The 14,468-nt window shown below is 48.1% G+C and overlaps 4 protein-coding genes across 4 annotated transcripts; all 4 read left to right on the top strand.

Moving 5' to 3' along the window:
- Positions 1-2,111: 2,111 nt before the first annotated feature.
- BGW36DRAFT_394898 (uncharacterized protein) lies at positions 2,112-3,251 on the top strand (the record flags this gene model as incomplete). The annotated part of the gene is made up of 1 exon (XM_046217968.1): positions 2,112-3,251. The coding sequence occupies one exon, from the start codon at positions 2,112-2,114 to the stop codon at positions 3,249-3,251; it is 1,140 nt and encodes a 379-aa protein (XP_046075564.1).
- A 1,144-nt stretch (positions 3,252-4,395) lies between these two features.
- Positions 4,396-6,498, top strand: BGW36DRAFT_394897 (chromatin assembly factor 1 subunit A-domain-containing protein; the record flags this gene model as incomplete). Its single annotated transcript, XM_046217967.1, has 4 exons — positions 4,396-5,079; positions 5,136-5,967; positions 6,029-6,338; positions 6,399-6,498. 4 exons carry the CDS (start codon positions 4,396-4,398, stop codon positions 6,496-6,498), a joined length of 1,926 nt encoding a protein of 641 aa, XP_046075563.1.
- A 330-nt stretch (positions 6,499-6,828) lies between these two features.
- Positions 6,829-7,815, top strand: BGW36DRAFT_112842 (uncharacterized protein). The gene is made up of 2 exons (XM_046209243.1): positions 6,829-6,875; positions 6,948-7,815. Exon 2 carries the CDS (start codon positions 7,230-7,232, stop codon positions 7,767-7,769), a length of 540 nt encoding a protein of 179 aa, XP_046075562.1. The 5' UTR covers positions 6,829-6,875; positions 6,948-7,229; the 3' UTR covers positions 7,770-7,815.
- Positions 7,816-9,610: 1,795 nt separating this feature from the next.
- On the top strand, positions 9,611-14,234 carry BGW36DRAFT_356321 (uncharacterized protein; the record flags this gene model as incomplete). The annotated part of the gene is made up of 3 exons (XM_046213759.1): positions 9,611-10,897; positions 10,969-11,078; positions 11,129-14,234. The coding sequence occupies 3 exons, from the start codon at positions 9,611-9,613 to the stop codon at positions 14,232-14,234; spliced, it is 4,503 nt and encodes a 1,500-aa protein (XP_046075561.1).
- Between the last annotated feature and the right edge of the window lie 234 nt (positions 14,235-14,468).

The following is a 14,468-nucleotide window of genomic DNA, read 5'->3' as shown; positions in this document are numbered from 1 at the left end:
GGGGAAGGTCTGCTCATAAACCAGAAAATATTTTAAAGTAATGTACCTTTTACAAGAGACATGAAAATAAAAACAAGGCCAACAAATGTACGGCTTGATGCGATGGGATGTTGTATTACAGAATCACTCCTAAATTCGGCATATATATATCAAACGATCTATCATTGATTGATTACTTGATAATATTTCCCTCCGCATTCTACATACGTGCGTACTCACACTACATGTATTCTTAGCTCTGAGTGAGATAGCGTTGCATACGGTCTACATAGCGGAGCATTAATCCTTCCTAGTTGAGTTGAGACACAAGATCTTAAGAATTATTTTCTCTAAATCTGACATTTGCTAAACATCAATCCAAGTAATAGCAGAGAAAAATTTTTCCTTTTTGTAAACTTAGGTCGAACGTGTATATTGGCAAACCCTTAAGCGGAGCGCTGGAAGATGTTCTACTCTATTTAGTTATAACTAGAATAACTTTTATCAGACCGCACAGTTAGATATTGGAACAGGTGCTTAGAACCTTACTATCCATAGATAGGTTTCGACAGATCTGCTTCGCTTTTACTATTTTTTCGCTATTAGAAAACAATATCCATTTCAAGCGGCATATATATATATATATATGTATATGTATATCGTAAAATGAACATTATATATAGAGCGATTGATATCAATTGATAGCCCTGAGAGGTATCTGCATAAAATCATAAGAAATCCTTTAAACTACGCGTAGTTTCTCTTAAAGGTAATATATTCAAGTCGAATTATCTTTTTCTCTTGTCCGGTATCTATTACTAGGGGTTATATGGGCGATCCACGTGACTTGGATGAGTACCGTTTCAGTGATCGAATGCAACGGTATTGTGGCGCAGACAGATCAGCAGCAACATAGTTTACCTATGTACCACTCATTGCGCAGACACAACAAAAATAAAAGAAGACCCCCCCCTCAAACGTGTTTCAGCTCAGCATTAATCTGATTCATACATTGTGACTTGTACGGGCACTGATAGGCCGGTTGCACGCCTGAACCGGCGCCGGTGGAGAGACTCGACGTCACAGCGTGTCATTGTCTGTGGCTCGTGGTTTGGCTGGAATTGGTATTACCGTATTTAATGTAATACTATGGGCTTTACAAATCGGAGTCCTATGGTTTTTCTGGCTAACTGCAACCGGTGGGGTTATTTACTTTGACTTCGACTACGACAGATGCGGCTGTTAATTGCTGTACAGTGTATGCTAAATAATGGCGAATATTCGCGAATACGAAGCCTCATCTGACCGGGCTGAATTAAGCGCTTGTAGTCACCACATCGCCAGTGATGGACGCCCGTCAGCAGCGGTACCCAACAGCCTCAATGATATCTTTTCATGATGACCAGCAATTTCCCAGTCGTTTAATCTGGTTGTATAACTGGAACAAGACTGGAATTAAATAATTAAAATAGTTAATTGATACCTGTTTTAATTCATAATTTATAGTCAAAGCACTGTTAACGATCAAAACTTGGCTCCCCGCCAGGAGGGGTTGATACGGTACCGTATTGTAATGTGTCAGCGCAAAACTGGGCACCGGCTCCTGTAGCATTCACCATTGGACCGATGCGACAGCAAACCGCGACTTCATGCTCTTTCCTTCTTTTATCTCAAACTTCTTCTTGCTCTTCTTCCTCCTCCCCTATTCTATATTCATAGTACACACTCTCTAGGACCTCCAAACGATAGCCCTTCATAAGGTGCTTGCCAGTCAGCAGCAGCCCTTATCGTTAGCGCCGTGAACGAACCCCCCACTCTGCCTACTCGAGATTCTTTTTAATCTCGCAGCTGACCAGGTCCAGGAGAGTCTGGCAGTACTATCTCTCCTAGAAGATTCTGTTCCCTTCGAGGCAACAACAAAGCCTCCAAAGAGCGACGTGATCTCTTTGAACTTCTAGGACGATCGCAGGCCTTTTGTCTGTCTCCACCAGCTTTCCGGTGCTGCCGCGCGCAATCAGCCTATCAACCCACAACGATCAGCGAATTCACCACTGCTTCGGTTAGCGGTGCCTGGCGCTGAATCTTCGATCTCCCAGCAGCACTCCTCTCTTCCTGCCATTGAACTGTCAAGAATGGCTGCAAGGGTGCAGGCGCAGAACAAGACGCCGGACTATCGCATGTACAAGGCCGCACCACCACGGAAGCCCGTGGCCGGCCACGCCGGCTTGCAGTTTCAGCCCGCAGAGGCTTCTAGTCCGCAGCAACAAGGACCAGACGCCCCTAATTTCGACAAAGCTGGCTACGCTCACCAGCGCAACAGAACTAGCTCCTCCAACGTCCTCCCCTACGCTGGCTCGAACCACCACCACCACTACAATAATTTTCACCCTCAAAAACACCATCACGGCCAATTTCTTCACCGCCCGTCCCAACAGCACACGCAAGCGCCTGCGACGCCTTCCGCGGGGCCGACTCGCACCCTTTCAAATGCCACTTCCTCGACCAATTCTACCGGCAACAATTATCTAACCCAGACGATGTCCAGCGTTTCGTCCGACATCCAGCGCAGCGCCTCGTCGCGGTCTGCCGCCGTCCCTCTCAGTTATGTTGCTCTCATGAGACGTCAAAAGGGTACCGTCTGGTGCGACCGGGCACAGCCTGAGGATCCCCGTCTGCAATCACAGAAGCGAGCTGCCAAACAAAGGGCATACTTGGAACTTAACGGCGCCTCAGGACGCACAGGTACGCTTGCGAGTGGCAAGATCAGACATCAAAGTGGAAAAGCAGGCCCGGCGTATTCGCCCTCAACCCTGGTTGGCGCGACCGTCCCTGTTCGGCTGAGTGCGAACGAGGTGGGTGACGATGATGAAGACGACCACTCCCACCGCCGCGCATCTGGAAGCGCGAGGAGCTCTCTGGGGAGCATGCACCGCTATCCTAGTGGCTACCAGCGACCTCCAGGCAAAACGCCGCCCAATGAGCAGGCTAACATTCCCGAAGTTGCTGAAACTGCTCCTGTGGGTGAGAACCAAGGCTATGATAGCAGTGGACATTCATCATTGCAAAAGGACCACGAAGCAGCATATCAAGAAACGCACCCTGAGAACGACTTTGGTGACATTGGCGAAATGGCTGCTCCTCCCGCAGCTGACACCGCCATGCAAAAAGTCAACAAGGCCGACGATCTTCGACGACGTGGTAGTGTGGACGACCGAACTACAAGCCTGACCGGAGTGAGATTGTTTGTCGCCAATCCCGACCAGGATGACTGAGCATGTTGTCTGGAATTGAGAATAATGCCGTTTCCCTGAAGGCCATTGCGATCATGTGCAGATCATTTATGTCGTAGCTGGACTACAATTGGGGTCTACTACGCCCGAATTTAACACCCTCAGAGTGTCAATCCGCGCACCGCAACGAATTTCATTCTCATTCCATTCTCATCCATTCTAGGGCACGGTGATACGACCTCTAAAATTTCGCCCAGCCAACACAGGAAACACTCACTGGCTTTCCCTATGCACTCTGCACATATTCTGTTGTTCGCACACAAAAGTCAGGCGGATACCCTTGTGAATTTTTCTTTCTATTTGTTCCTGTTTTTATCGATTTTCTTGTGCTAGAAATAGTCCTCGTTATAGCGGGTGGTTTGGGTTGCATTGGCCATCTGGCACTTATTTTGTCTTCGTTCGCAGGTGTTGGATACATTCGATTTCTTGTCACGAATCTTTTAATTCATGTGTGCATTTTTACTATCTCGCCACATATTTCTCGACGCCAGCTTTGGCTGTCGCAGGTGGGATTTGTCTTTATATTGTGTATGATTCTTTTCTCACTTGTTTTCCACTCAATAGCCTCATGTATACAACACAAGCCTTAGGTTGGATCCTGCAAATAGGCATTGAAAATAATAAATCTAATATTTCAACACTATTATTCTGACGAACACTCTATTGCATTTGATCAGTTGTATCTAGGCGTCACTATCTCAATGCTTCCTCAGCCACTAATCATTAATGTATCGAATCACGTGATCTAATTTACGCCTGGACGCGTGGGATGAAAGGCGCGAGTCAACGCGTTTGCCAGGGGAGAATCTCCGAGCCGGAGAACCCCAAACAACCATTCTCACACACAAACCACAGGGCAACACGCCAACACAAAGTTATACAGTTTCACTAGTTGCTCCAGCTGATGGTGCTTTGTATGACTATTATTTGATCGTCAATTTATAATTCTCAAATACCTGCTCAGTGAAATTTTACATCTTATTGAAAGCCGTCTTAGCTGGCCTTGACGTTTGTCCATCACCCAGCCGCCCCAATTGATGAATATACAAATATATATGCTCATTCGCAGAGCAGCAACTCTCACACACTAATCCAGCTTGACGACGCACGAATATATCGTCATAGGATGGACGTGTCAATCGAACCTGCCCCTTCGCCCGTGGGGCAGACATTCCCACCTTCTGCTACACATTCCCGGAAACGAGCATTCAGCGAAGTTGACGAGCCGAATATCTCCAAGCCGGATATACACAAGTATCAAAAACATGGTAATTTAGACGAGCAGGAGAATAGGAATCCGCTGGGGCCTGGGCCAATGTTGATTGATAAACCTTCGGTGACGACCACTATGAATATCCCTGTGTCCGCAGCGGTGGATACCAACACCACCGCTGCTACCTCTACTAATACAATTACTCAAAATACTGGCCGTCAAAAATCTACACCGACTCCTGGCCAGATTCCTCAGAAAGATACGCAGTCACCAGCTCCCTCTACCCCCCAACCACCATCAAATGCTGTTCCACTAGCGAGCGCGAACAAAAAGCAGAAACTATCTCCAAACGCCAAAGAAGCGAAGAGGCTAGAAAAAGAGGAGAAGGACCGCCTTCGGCTTGAGGAGAAGGCCAAAAAGGACGAGGAGAAGCGAGTTCGAGAAGAGGAAAGGAAGAAAAAAGAGGCCGAAAAGGAGGAAGAAAAGAAAAAGCGCGAGGCAGAGCGCGAGGAAAAGAAGAGAGCCAGAGAAGAAGAAAAGCAGGCTAAGGAAGAAGAGAAACGAAAGAAGGAGGAAGAAAAAGAGAAAAAAGCACGAGTGAGTTTCTGCATACCGATTGAGATCGGTGATGACGACTTGCTAATCTTTACAAGTCTCAAATGAGATTGAGCTCTTTCTTTACGAAGCCACCTGCTGACAAGGCCAAATCTCCTGACCCATCGGAGTCGTCGCCCCATAAAAATTCGACTCGAGATGTTGCGAATTCTCCAACTCCTGGGATAGGCACTGAAACTGTCCGGTCAGACTATCACAGTGAATTTCCAGAGTTCTTTATCCATGAGAACACACAACTTGCTCCTCCACATCGATTTCAGCGCGATGAAAATGCATCGGAACATATTCGTGAGAAGCTGGATGGGTTCTTGAAGCAGACGGACGCACGACCAGTATATCGCTCAGCAGATTTATTCGACATGATCCCATACCGGCGCCGCAAGGGTAGACACGTTGTGCCTATTAAGACAATAATTCAAAAACTCCAGGACGAGGGCAACGTCGATGCCTCCAGAGAGTCCATCCGGCACCTTCTGCGGAAGACGACGATGAAAAGCCTCAAGTTTGGTGAGGACGTTCGTCCAGCATATTACGGCACCTTTACAAAACCTCTCTCTAATGACCAAGCCACCAAACTCTGCCGCCGTCCATATGCACGTACATTGCCGGATATTAATTACGATTATGACTCGGAAGCGGAGTGGGAAGAGCCAGAAGAAGGCGAAGATTTAGATTCCGAAGGGGAAGAAGAGATGAGTGAAGACGGAGAAGACGACATGGATGGTTTCTTGGACGATGAAGAAGAGCAAATAGAGGGCAGAAGACGTCTTATTATCGGCGATCTTGAGCCTGTCTGCACGGGGATTAAATGGGACGGTGACGGTGACATTGACCCTGCCATGGAAGCGTATCGCATTGAAGCGATATCAGGTATGCTACCAACTGCACACCTACTTGTTGCGAAATATAGTCCACTAATGTTCAACTACAGATACGATGCGATTCCCTATCTATCCCTTTTCCACGGCTTATTGGCCAAAACCAAAAGCGGTGGAGCAGACTGTCGCTAAAGGACATACAATGACGTCTGCTCGGGGTACTCTTCACGCCTTTTCTACAGCCCAATCCACTCAGAGCCAAACGCCACTTGCAACGGTGGCCCGACCTAGTATAAGTACCGAATCGGCTATCCCATCGAAGGTTAAGAAGCCATTCCCTCCTGAGCAGCTTGACGCATTTAAGGAGGCCGTCGAAGGGAGTGACCTGACAAAGGCCGGGTTGATTGAGGTATTGAAGAAACGGTATGAGTTTATCTGCTGTGCTTTAACGCAACTATTCACTAATTACTATCTTATATGTAGCTTTCCCAAGATATCAAAAGATGTTTTGAAGGAAACTCTCAATTTAGTTGCTGTTCGTGTTGGACAGAAAGAAGCAGACAAGAAATGGGTGTGCAAATGATCTCATTTGGCCCATTTTCCGCTTTGCGATGTTGTTACTGTGAGGTTTACTTCCAGAAGGCTCATCCTTTTTTATCTGAATGGTTGTTGCCTTGTCTCAGGGGCTCCTACAGGCTCCAGGGGTGATGAACGTTTGTTGGTTAGACCACAGTCTATGTACCTGGCGATTTATCAGCCACAGCTACGTGATTGGTGCCATGGCCCTAGTTTCAGGGTTCACCCAGTGGCTCTATCGGATGATGACCGGGCGTGGCTTGTTCCACTGTGGCAATGGACCATTCTAGATAATAATGTGTTGGCTAGTGAGTATGATATCTCGTCAACAATCAGCTGGCATGGTTGCACGATCGTGACGTTCTACTGATGAGAACTTTTCTGGTTGGTTCAACTGGGCCGTCTACTGGATGACGGAGGACAGCTTCACCCTGACTTGACTCATCGACACGACAGATATCTGTCTCCACGTTTCCATCGAGTTTGATGTTGCTCATTTAACGGGCTGATAACCGAGATCGGGCGCGTCCAGATGGGATTTCAATTTCTACGGGTGGCTAGCATAGGAGCGGACGTCTAGACTGTGGGTAATAGTGCCCTTTAACTGTTCATAGCGCTATTAATCAGACAATCCATAATGCATCTGTCGTCGTGGCATGTTAATAGCGAAGAGGAGAATTGCAAGTATGGACGGCGCTTTGCCTGTCTGGGATTCAATTGATTCAATTGATTGAATTGATGATGGAGGGGAGAAGCGCGGCAGACCAGGCCGAGAGGGGAATAGGCTGGCCAGCGCATCTGCAGTGCCAACACATCGGTGAACACAGTGGCCAATGCCATTCGCTTGCCAGGCACAGATCACTGACCGGCCTGACGACGTGGCAGCGGATCGACGTGCGACCGCTGACCGGCTGGTGCATCTACAGTGGTGCTAGTCATCCTGCTTCTCCAGCGTGGCAACCCCATCACGGTGGTCTGGGTGGTTTGGGTGGTCTGGGTGGTTTCACGAAGGACAGCGTGTTCGTCGTCGTCAACCTGAACACTGAGGAATCCATCAGCGCCGGCATGCTATATCTAGTTACCGTGGCTGCTCGCCGCTTCCTATATGTGTCCAGTGTCCACTGTCCAGCAACAGCTGGCCCTGCTGCGCTGAGTCAAGTCCATCGATCCCTTACGTTTGAGCTGTCGTGGAGAATGTACACTGTGCGCAGCGTAGCCGTCTTTTGCCTCTGCAAGCCACGCAATAAACAGACTGGTAGATGTAAGCTGCGTTTGTAGCCACTATGTCGGTAGATGAATCATAATGGAACACTGCTGTCACTGGGAGTCTGCATATTATTCTTCATCGCATCGTTTAATATCTTTAATATCAGTTATTTATTGCTAATTGCTGGGATTCCAGCTTAAGCGCATCTGCCGTACCCCGCCAACCTGAGCTGGCCGCGTTGTTCGTCCTTGCCTGCTGTTGCACCCGTGACCTGCTTTGCTCCTCCCCTGCCCTCATTCTTATTGTTACTCTTGTGTCTCTGCGTATCCCACAACATTGCACCATCCAAGATCCAAGAACCGCCTCGTTTCCCTGGCAAAAGAAGCAAAGAGTAGACTCGGAGAATTTCGAAGCTTTGGCCCCAGCAACACCAATTCGCAGCAGTACTGCTCTGCGATCGACGTGCCTCATAGGGTGCATCGCGCGATACCATCTCATTGGCCTGCGGCTCTGGCATCCTTCGATTCGTCCATCCTGCAGCAGGCCCTTTCGAGTCACGCCCTCGACTGCAGCCAATCGACACTTCATTAGCGGACTAGCCCTCTAGTTGGCTAGTTCGCTGCGTGCAGAGGAGTCGACATCCGGGCTGTTTTGCCGCAGTGTGTATGTATACTTCGACGCTACGCACGACAACACTGCTAATTATCCCCCACCAGGATCGCAGCTCTGTGAACTAGCGACGAGCCACTCTAGTCTGGTAACTGGCGCGCCGTCTTTTCACTATTTCCCCATCGGGCTATCTGCGTTCTGCATTACTTCGCGCTTCACTCATCTGGTTCGCTGCCACGCTCATCCTGTTAGTCAACCCCAAACCCTGCTTCTGCTTGTCGCAGCTTTTTGCCCTTCTCCTTGCTGCAACTGCCAGAGCACCAGTGTTTTGTGCGCGCTGCAAGTCATCGTCTTCAGACTACCCCCTCCCACTACACTACTACTGCCCCTGCCCCCTTCCACCTCGATCGACCGGCTCCTCGTGTCCGCCCTCCGCCCGCCATCGCTGCCACTGCTCTTTATTGGGAAGATCTATCGCTACCAGGGATATTATCTAGTTGACTGGTCTCGTTACTCTTTACATACAGACCAGTGCTATCTCTTCTTCATTCCCATCCGCGGCGCGCCAGTTTCACGAGCAAATCTTCGTCAGAAGATAACTCTCTGCGAGCTAGTCTTCGCCAAACCCGATGCTCTTGCTTTAAAGCTGCGTTGGCGCACTAGACCCAGCACTAAACCGCTAGCAAAACTGAAGCCGGCCGCCGCCCGTTCTTCATTACTCTCCCCACGTCTATTTGCCCTGGAGTTTATCGCCTTTATCTCTCCCTGCCAATTTCGCTGTTTCACTTGGCTTAAACAGAAGTGACGAGTCACGTCGTGACGAATGAAGAGTATATCTATTGACAAAGAAAAGGTTTCATTCACTTTGTGCGGCTGCAAAAATATGCGATAAAACATTCATTTCCAACAGCCAAGGGCATCGCGCATTCTCGAGTACCATCTCGGGATAGGTGCCAGTGGTCGCCCATGGCAAGATGATCGATGCCCAACATGCTTATTCTCCACCACCCGGTCTGGAATACACAATCCGTATGTTTTCGCTTTTACTTTCATTTTAAATCCTTCTTTCAAAACGTTTATGAGTGCGCTTCTTTGTCTCCATTTCGGCGCATCATTCTTTAGGCGCGTGATAATGACATGACTGAGTCTCAACCGCAAATTTGGTAATTGCACTAATACAAAAGATTCTTCTACAGCATTACCCCCTTCTCCAGCCGTCGTCCCAACATCATGCGGCTCTTCATCTAATGATAACCAGGCATCATGCCCTCCCTCGGACTCGGTGTTGTCGCCCCCTTCCACCATGCGCACTCCTTTCGGTGGTTCTGGACCAAACACTGAAGAACCTCTGAGTGCAGGTGAGTCTGGTGTTGACAAATCCGACGTTCAACCTGATTTTTGTTCCATTTCTCCCTCGGAAAATCTTCCATGCGCGCCTCTTGTTCATGATATACCACCGTCAGTGATTTCGGTGCCCATTGTTTCTTTTGAGGAATTCGCGACCCAATATCGGCGGCGCAAGCAGGCCGAGGCCCAAAAATGGAATCTGGAGAACCATTTGCTTGCCACCAAGGTTTCGATATGTCTAACCTCGAGGCTTTTGAGAGCTGGCGCTACAGTCCAAAAAGGTCTGGTTGAAGTGTTTAAACATGGAGACAAACCAAGCTTTATTTCAATATATAACACTATCCATGATACCCATGATGTTTGTGAAGCTACCAGCCGCCCAACCTTACTCCCAAATGGGCCGTCGGAGGATTCCACCTCTTTGCATCCGCAAAGAAACCGCCACTCAGGTTTTATGCACCAGCTCAGCCTTCAGTGTAGGAAGGACCTTTTAGAAATTCTTACATTAATCCGCACGGATTCACAATTTCTGGTTGATCGCATCACTGGTCTTTCTCCATCCCAACTATCGGCCCTAACTTCTTCCGTTGTTTGCTCCGGACCTGAGGATCTGTTTTTATCACTTCCCTCTTCTCGTTCCCGGAATTCGCCATCGTTTGTTAAGCGCGCTGGCCCCAGCTTTGTCCCGTTCAAGGATCATGCATTGGCTTTTGAGCGTTCTGATTCTCTTGCTGCACTTCTTTTTAATGTGTTTGCCGTGCCATTAGACTGGGACCTGGGAGAATCGGAACTCCGCCTGGATGTTTGGTCCTCAACAAGCGCTAAACTACTCAGTACCGGGGATACCAAATACCATACCTTTGTCGGCCATGTTCTGTCTTACTGGTCGCTTTGCAGTGATTGGCAAGCCCGCCCAAAAATTGAACTTTATCTTATGGATGTCCTCCAGAAGGGTGCCTTCCTTCTCGAAAATATCGAAAACCCCGTGTCAAACCCGTATGGAGTTGAGTCCCCGGACCCTTTAAGGACTGATGCCGCCGAGGAATTTTTTGAAACCGCTGTTCAGACTTTATTTGAAGTTTTGGATGATTCTGATGCTGGCCTTCCATCTACCGCCCTGGAATTTGGCAGTGCCATTCTAACCAAATTACCTGACACTGAGACTAAGGATCGGTTTTTGGAGTACATCTTTGTTCAATGGCTCTTTGCGAAATTTCTATATAACGCCTTGACTTTTCCAGAGGTAGGGGTTTTCTTTGAATATTGGAAATTTTCTGTCAGCGTCTAGCTTGGATCTTTCTAACATCACCACAGAGCCAAGGCTTGCTCCTTGACTTCCACATTAGCAAAGAAGCAAGAGAGAAACTCCTAGGACAAATTGCTCTCCGAGCCCAGTCCCAGATCTACCGGGTTCTGCACTCTGTGTAAGTAAGTTGCTTTTATGGAGTATGATCATACTAATTGTTTCTACTAGTCCACAATTCTCCACCGTTCATCCCAAGGTGAGACAACATGTCGAAGATATCCTTAAAAAGTTTGTGTTAGCCTCCAACATGGCCACAAATATAACATCTCATACCTCTGGCGGTCCTCCTCTAACTACCGAAGAAAATGTTTCTGATTCTTCGCGCTTCCTAATGCTCTCTGCCATGGATGTTGTTACGCTTCTGAATGCTCTATTTCCTAGGACCAACCATAGCCAACATGGATCTCTAAACTCTCCGTTTACTGCTTTGGATATCTCACAAGGCGGCCCAAAGCGTGGAACTATCCCTGCTCATTGGTCTGGAAGAATCGACACTGTCCTGGAACAATCGACTCAAAATATCGACGCACAGAAACCCCCTCTAGAGAGCCCTTATAACCGAAAAGCAGAGCTAATTCGTTTCGATCTGTCAGACATAGGGGAAACAGAAGATCGACCCATCCTGGATCACCCGTCAACCGAAGATTGGACCGTGTTAACCATATCAGATGATGGCAAATCATTAACTTGGGATTCCTCAACTACAAATGATTCTAGCGGCATGTTTGATGGCGTATCTGAAGACGGTCACCGTTCTGTCACCATCCATCCGGAAGAGAATTATGAGGCACTTCAAACAGCTATAGTAAGGCTAGTAAATGAATCGGAAAAGGCCAAGCAGCCCATTAGGAGTCGTGCCACTGGTATCCATCAATCTCGGAGCCTGTCACTAAAAAGCAGATTTGACAGGGCACGCACGGCGTGCGAGAATCGGTCAGATTTCCTTGGTGCTCACTACTGGTGGACCGCATCACATCATTTGGCCAAAAGTCTCTCCAAATTAAATAAACCTCCTCCCAATGATACATGGGTTCTCTCACCTATGCTCCGATCATCCAATGATGCATTCACTCGATGGAGTACTGTGATCGACGATTGCGAAGGAAGTCTAATGACTCTTACCCCCATCGTTGATCAACTGAAAGATCTTGCCAAGGACAATCTGGCGCGCATGGCCAAACTCAGGAACAAAATGTGGTATATGACGGACGTCAAGAACTCGATGCGGTATGAAGACGCCAAACACGTGGCCCTGGCTTTGAAAACCATGGTGTACCCGAACTTTCACCGAGATAATCCCAATGAATACCGCTCTCGTCATGGGTCTCGGTATCTTCCCGGAGCGTTTCTTCAAAAACCCGAGATGCAGGTCATGAACGTGATGAAGGCCTCGAGTAGCCAAGGAGGCCCGAACAAGCTAAGTGACGAGCAGGTTGAGCTCACGCGGAAGTGGATCACGCATCACGGAATTGACAACTTCTGCCGTGGGGAAGAGCGTATTCATCGATTCTGCTATGAAGTCAAGTCTAGTATCAACAAATTAGTTGGAGACACAATGGCAGAAACACCGGTTCTTTGGGCAAGTGAGCTGTTTCAAAAAGAGCGAGCCAAGTTCGAAGGGCCAAGTAGCCGAAGCTTTCCTGGAATCGCAAGTACCCCTGGAGCTCGACCTGTCAGTCATGGCAGTGATGATGTCCTTCTCTCGACACAATTCCCAAGCCTGGGCTCTCGCGCCACAGAGTCCTCTCGATCACAAGACAACGCGCCATTCATGCAAAAATTCTCTTACCAAACTCTATCCTCGGAAAAATGGCGAAGCTCGAAAAACGTTGAAGTTGATACGATATCGTCTCTAGGCGGGTCCTCTACGAAAGCTGCATCTACTTCGACAAGCGATTCCTTCAGCACATTCTGGTCACCATTGCAAACTCAAGCCCAATCAGCAGCAAGTGCTTCCAGTTTTCAGTCTCGCCCGCCGTCCATGTTCAGTGATGTTCCTACTCCGCGCCGCGTGGAACAAGTTGTTCATGGCAAAACGGCTTTCTTAGATGAGCTCCGACAGACATTAACTAGCCTCCTATTGAGTGACCTAGGATCACCCGTGTGGAGCTGTGGCAGTGAGACTGATGCCTGGTTCATGAACTTCTTAAACCAGAAGCGCGTCCAAGTGCAAATGAACAAAGAAGCCAGTATTCAAAAATTCCTGGTTGCTTCTGAAAAAAGGATCCGCCAACGTACTGGCAGGCCGGTATTTGGTCGAAATTCCTTGCGGCATCGAAGAACCCAGTCAGCAGATTCAGTCCTTGGTAAAGATGAGGTTTCTCCTAGATTCCCGGCAGAGTCGGACTTCGACTCGTTAGCTGAGCAGTCCGTTAGATCGGATTTTGCGTACAAAGCTGCCTTCTCTCGGTTGCTTGATGTTTTCTCGCGAAATGCAAACCCATATGTGAAACTCGGAGCGTTGAGAGATCTTCGGGCATTGGTTGTCGCGTCTTTGAACTCGGCCAGTGAAATTACATCGGTCTCAAACAAGACATCCACCGCCCGTAATTTGAACTTGATGGACAATCCCAATCTCAAACGTCATAGCTTTGTCGAAACTCTCGCTGACGAAGAGTACCTGCGAACTCCCACATCGCCCGTGCCAGAGTCCGTTGGGTTTGAATCACGCCCTTCATATGACATCCTGAGCACTTCGGAAAGCCAGATTATCAAGACAATGAAGAGCCTATTAAACGAACTGCAACCAAAGACATTGTTTCGCGACTTGCAATTTGTATCTGCTTTTGTTCCCAGCGAGACGCTGAACAAGACCGACAGCGGAACGGCGTTCTTGCAATTTGGTCTAGCAGCACTGTCTCTCAAAGACGATGTCTGTTCCAGCATGGTCGAACTGGCGGACAGAATTGTGTCACAAGAGCTTAATCAGCGCCATTTGCAGACGTTTGAAACTACCTATCGACCACAAGACCCCATCGAAGATGCGGCGAGGATGTGGATTATCACTGCCAAGGAAGGTAACGCGGTGGCACAGCGTGAGCTTGCCATCTTATATCTTACCCATCCGGAAATACTGCCGCGGGTGACCTTCCCCCTCACTCTTCCACGAGATACATTTAAAGCGGAGATGATGTACCGTCGTGACAGAGACTCTAAATCAGACCCTCAAAGCATGTGCCTGGCCCTGCACTGGATGCAGCTGTCGGCTAGTGGAGGGGATGAGTTGGCAAGGAATCGTCTCCGTGAGCGAGAGGAATTCGAGTCTCTTGTTTGAGATTTTATATGTTTATTACCCGAAATCCGTCTGCTTCTTGATTTTTTATAACCGTTTGACGAAAATTTCGCTTCTACACTATACCCTATTTTCTCATTTCTGCCAGGCTTTTGTGAAGCACGGGATGGACTTCTTTTGACATGATACATGGTGTAGTGAGGCGCGCCATTGGTAAAGCATATATTCTACTTACTTTTTTTGCTTTTGGTAGTCATTGTTAAATTTTGGAGTTTC

This window comes from Talaromyces proteolyticus (assembly GCF_021365285.1).
Source record: "Talaromyces proteolyticus strain PMI_201 chromosome Unknown BGW36scaffold_3, whole genome shotgun sequence".
Lineage (NCBI taxonomy): Eukaryota > Fungi > Ascomycota > Eurotiomycetes > Eurotiales > Trichocomaceae > Talaromyces > Talaromyces proteolyticus.
This window is presented reverse-complemented; position numbering and strand designations above follow the sequence as displayed.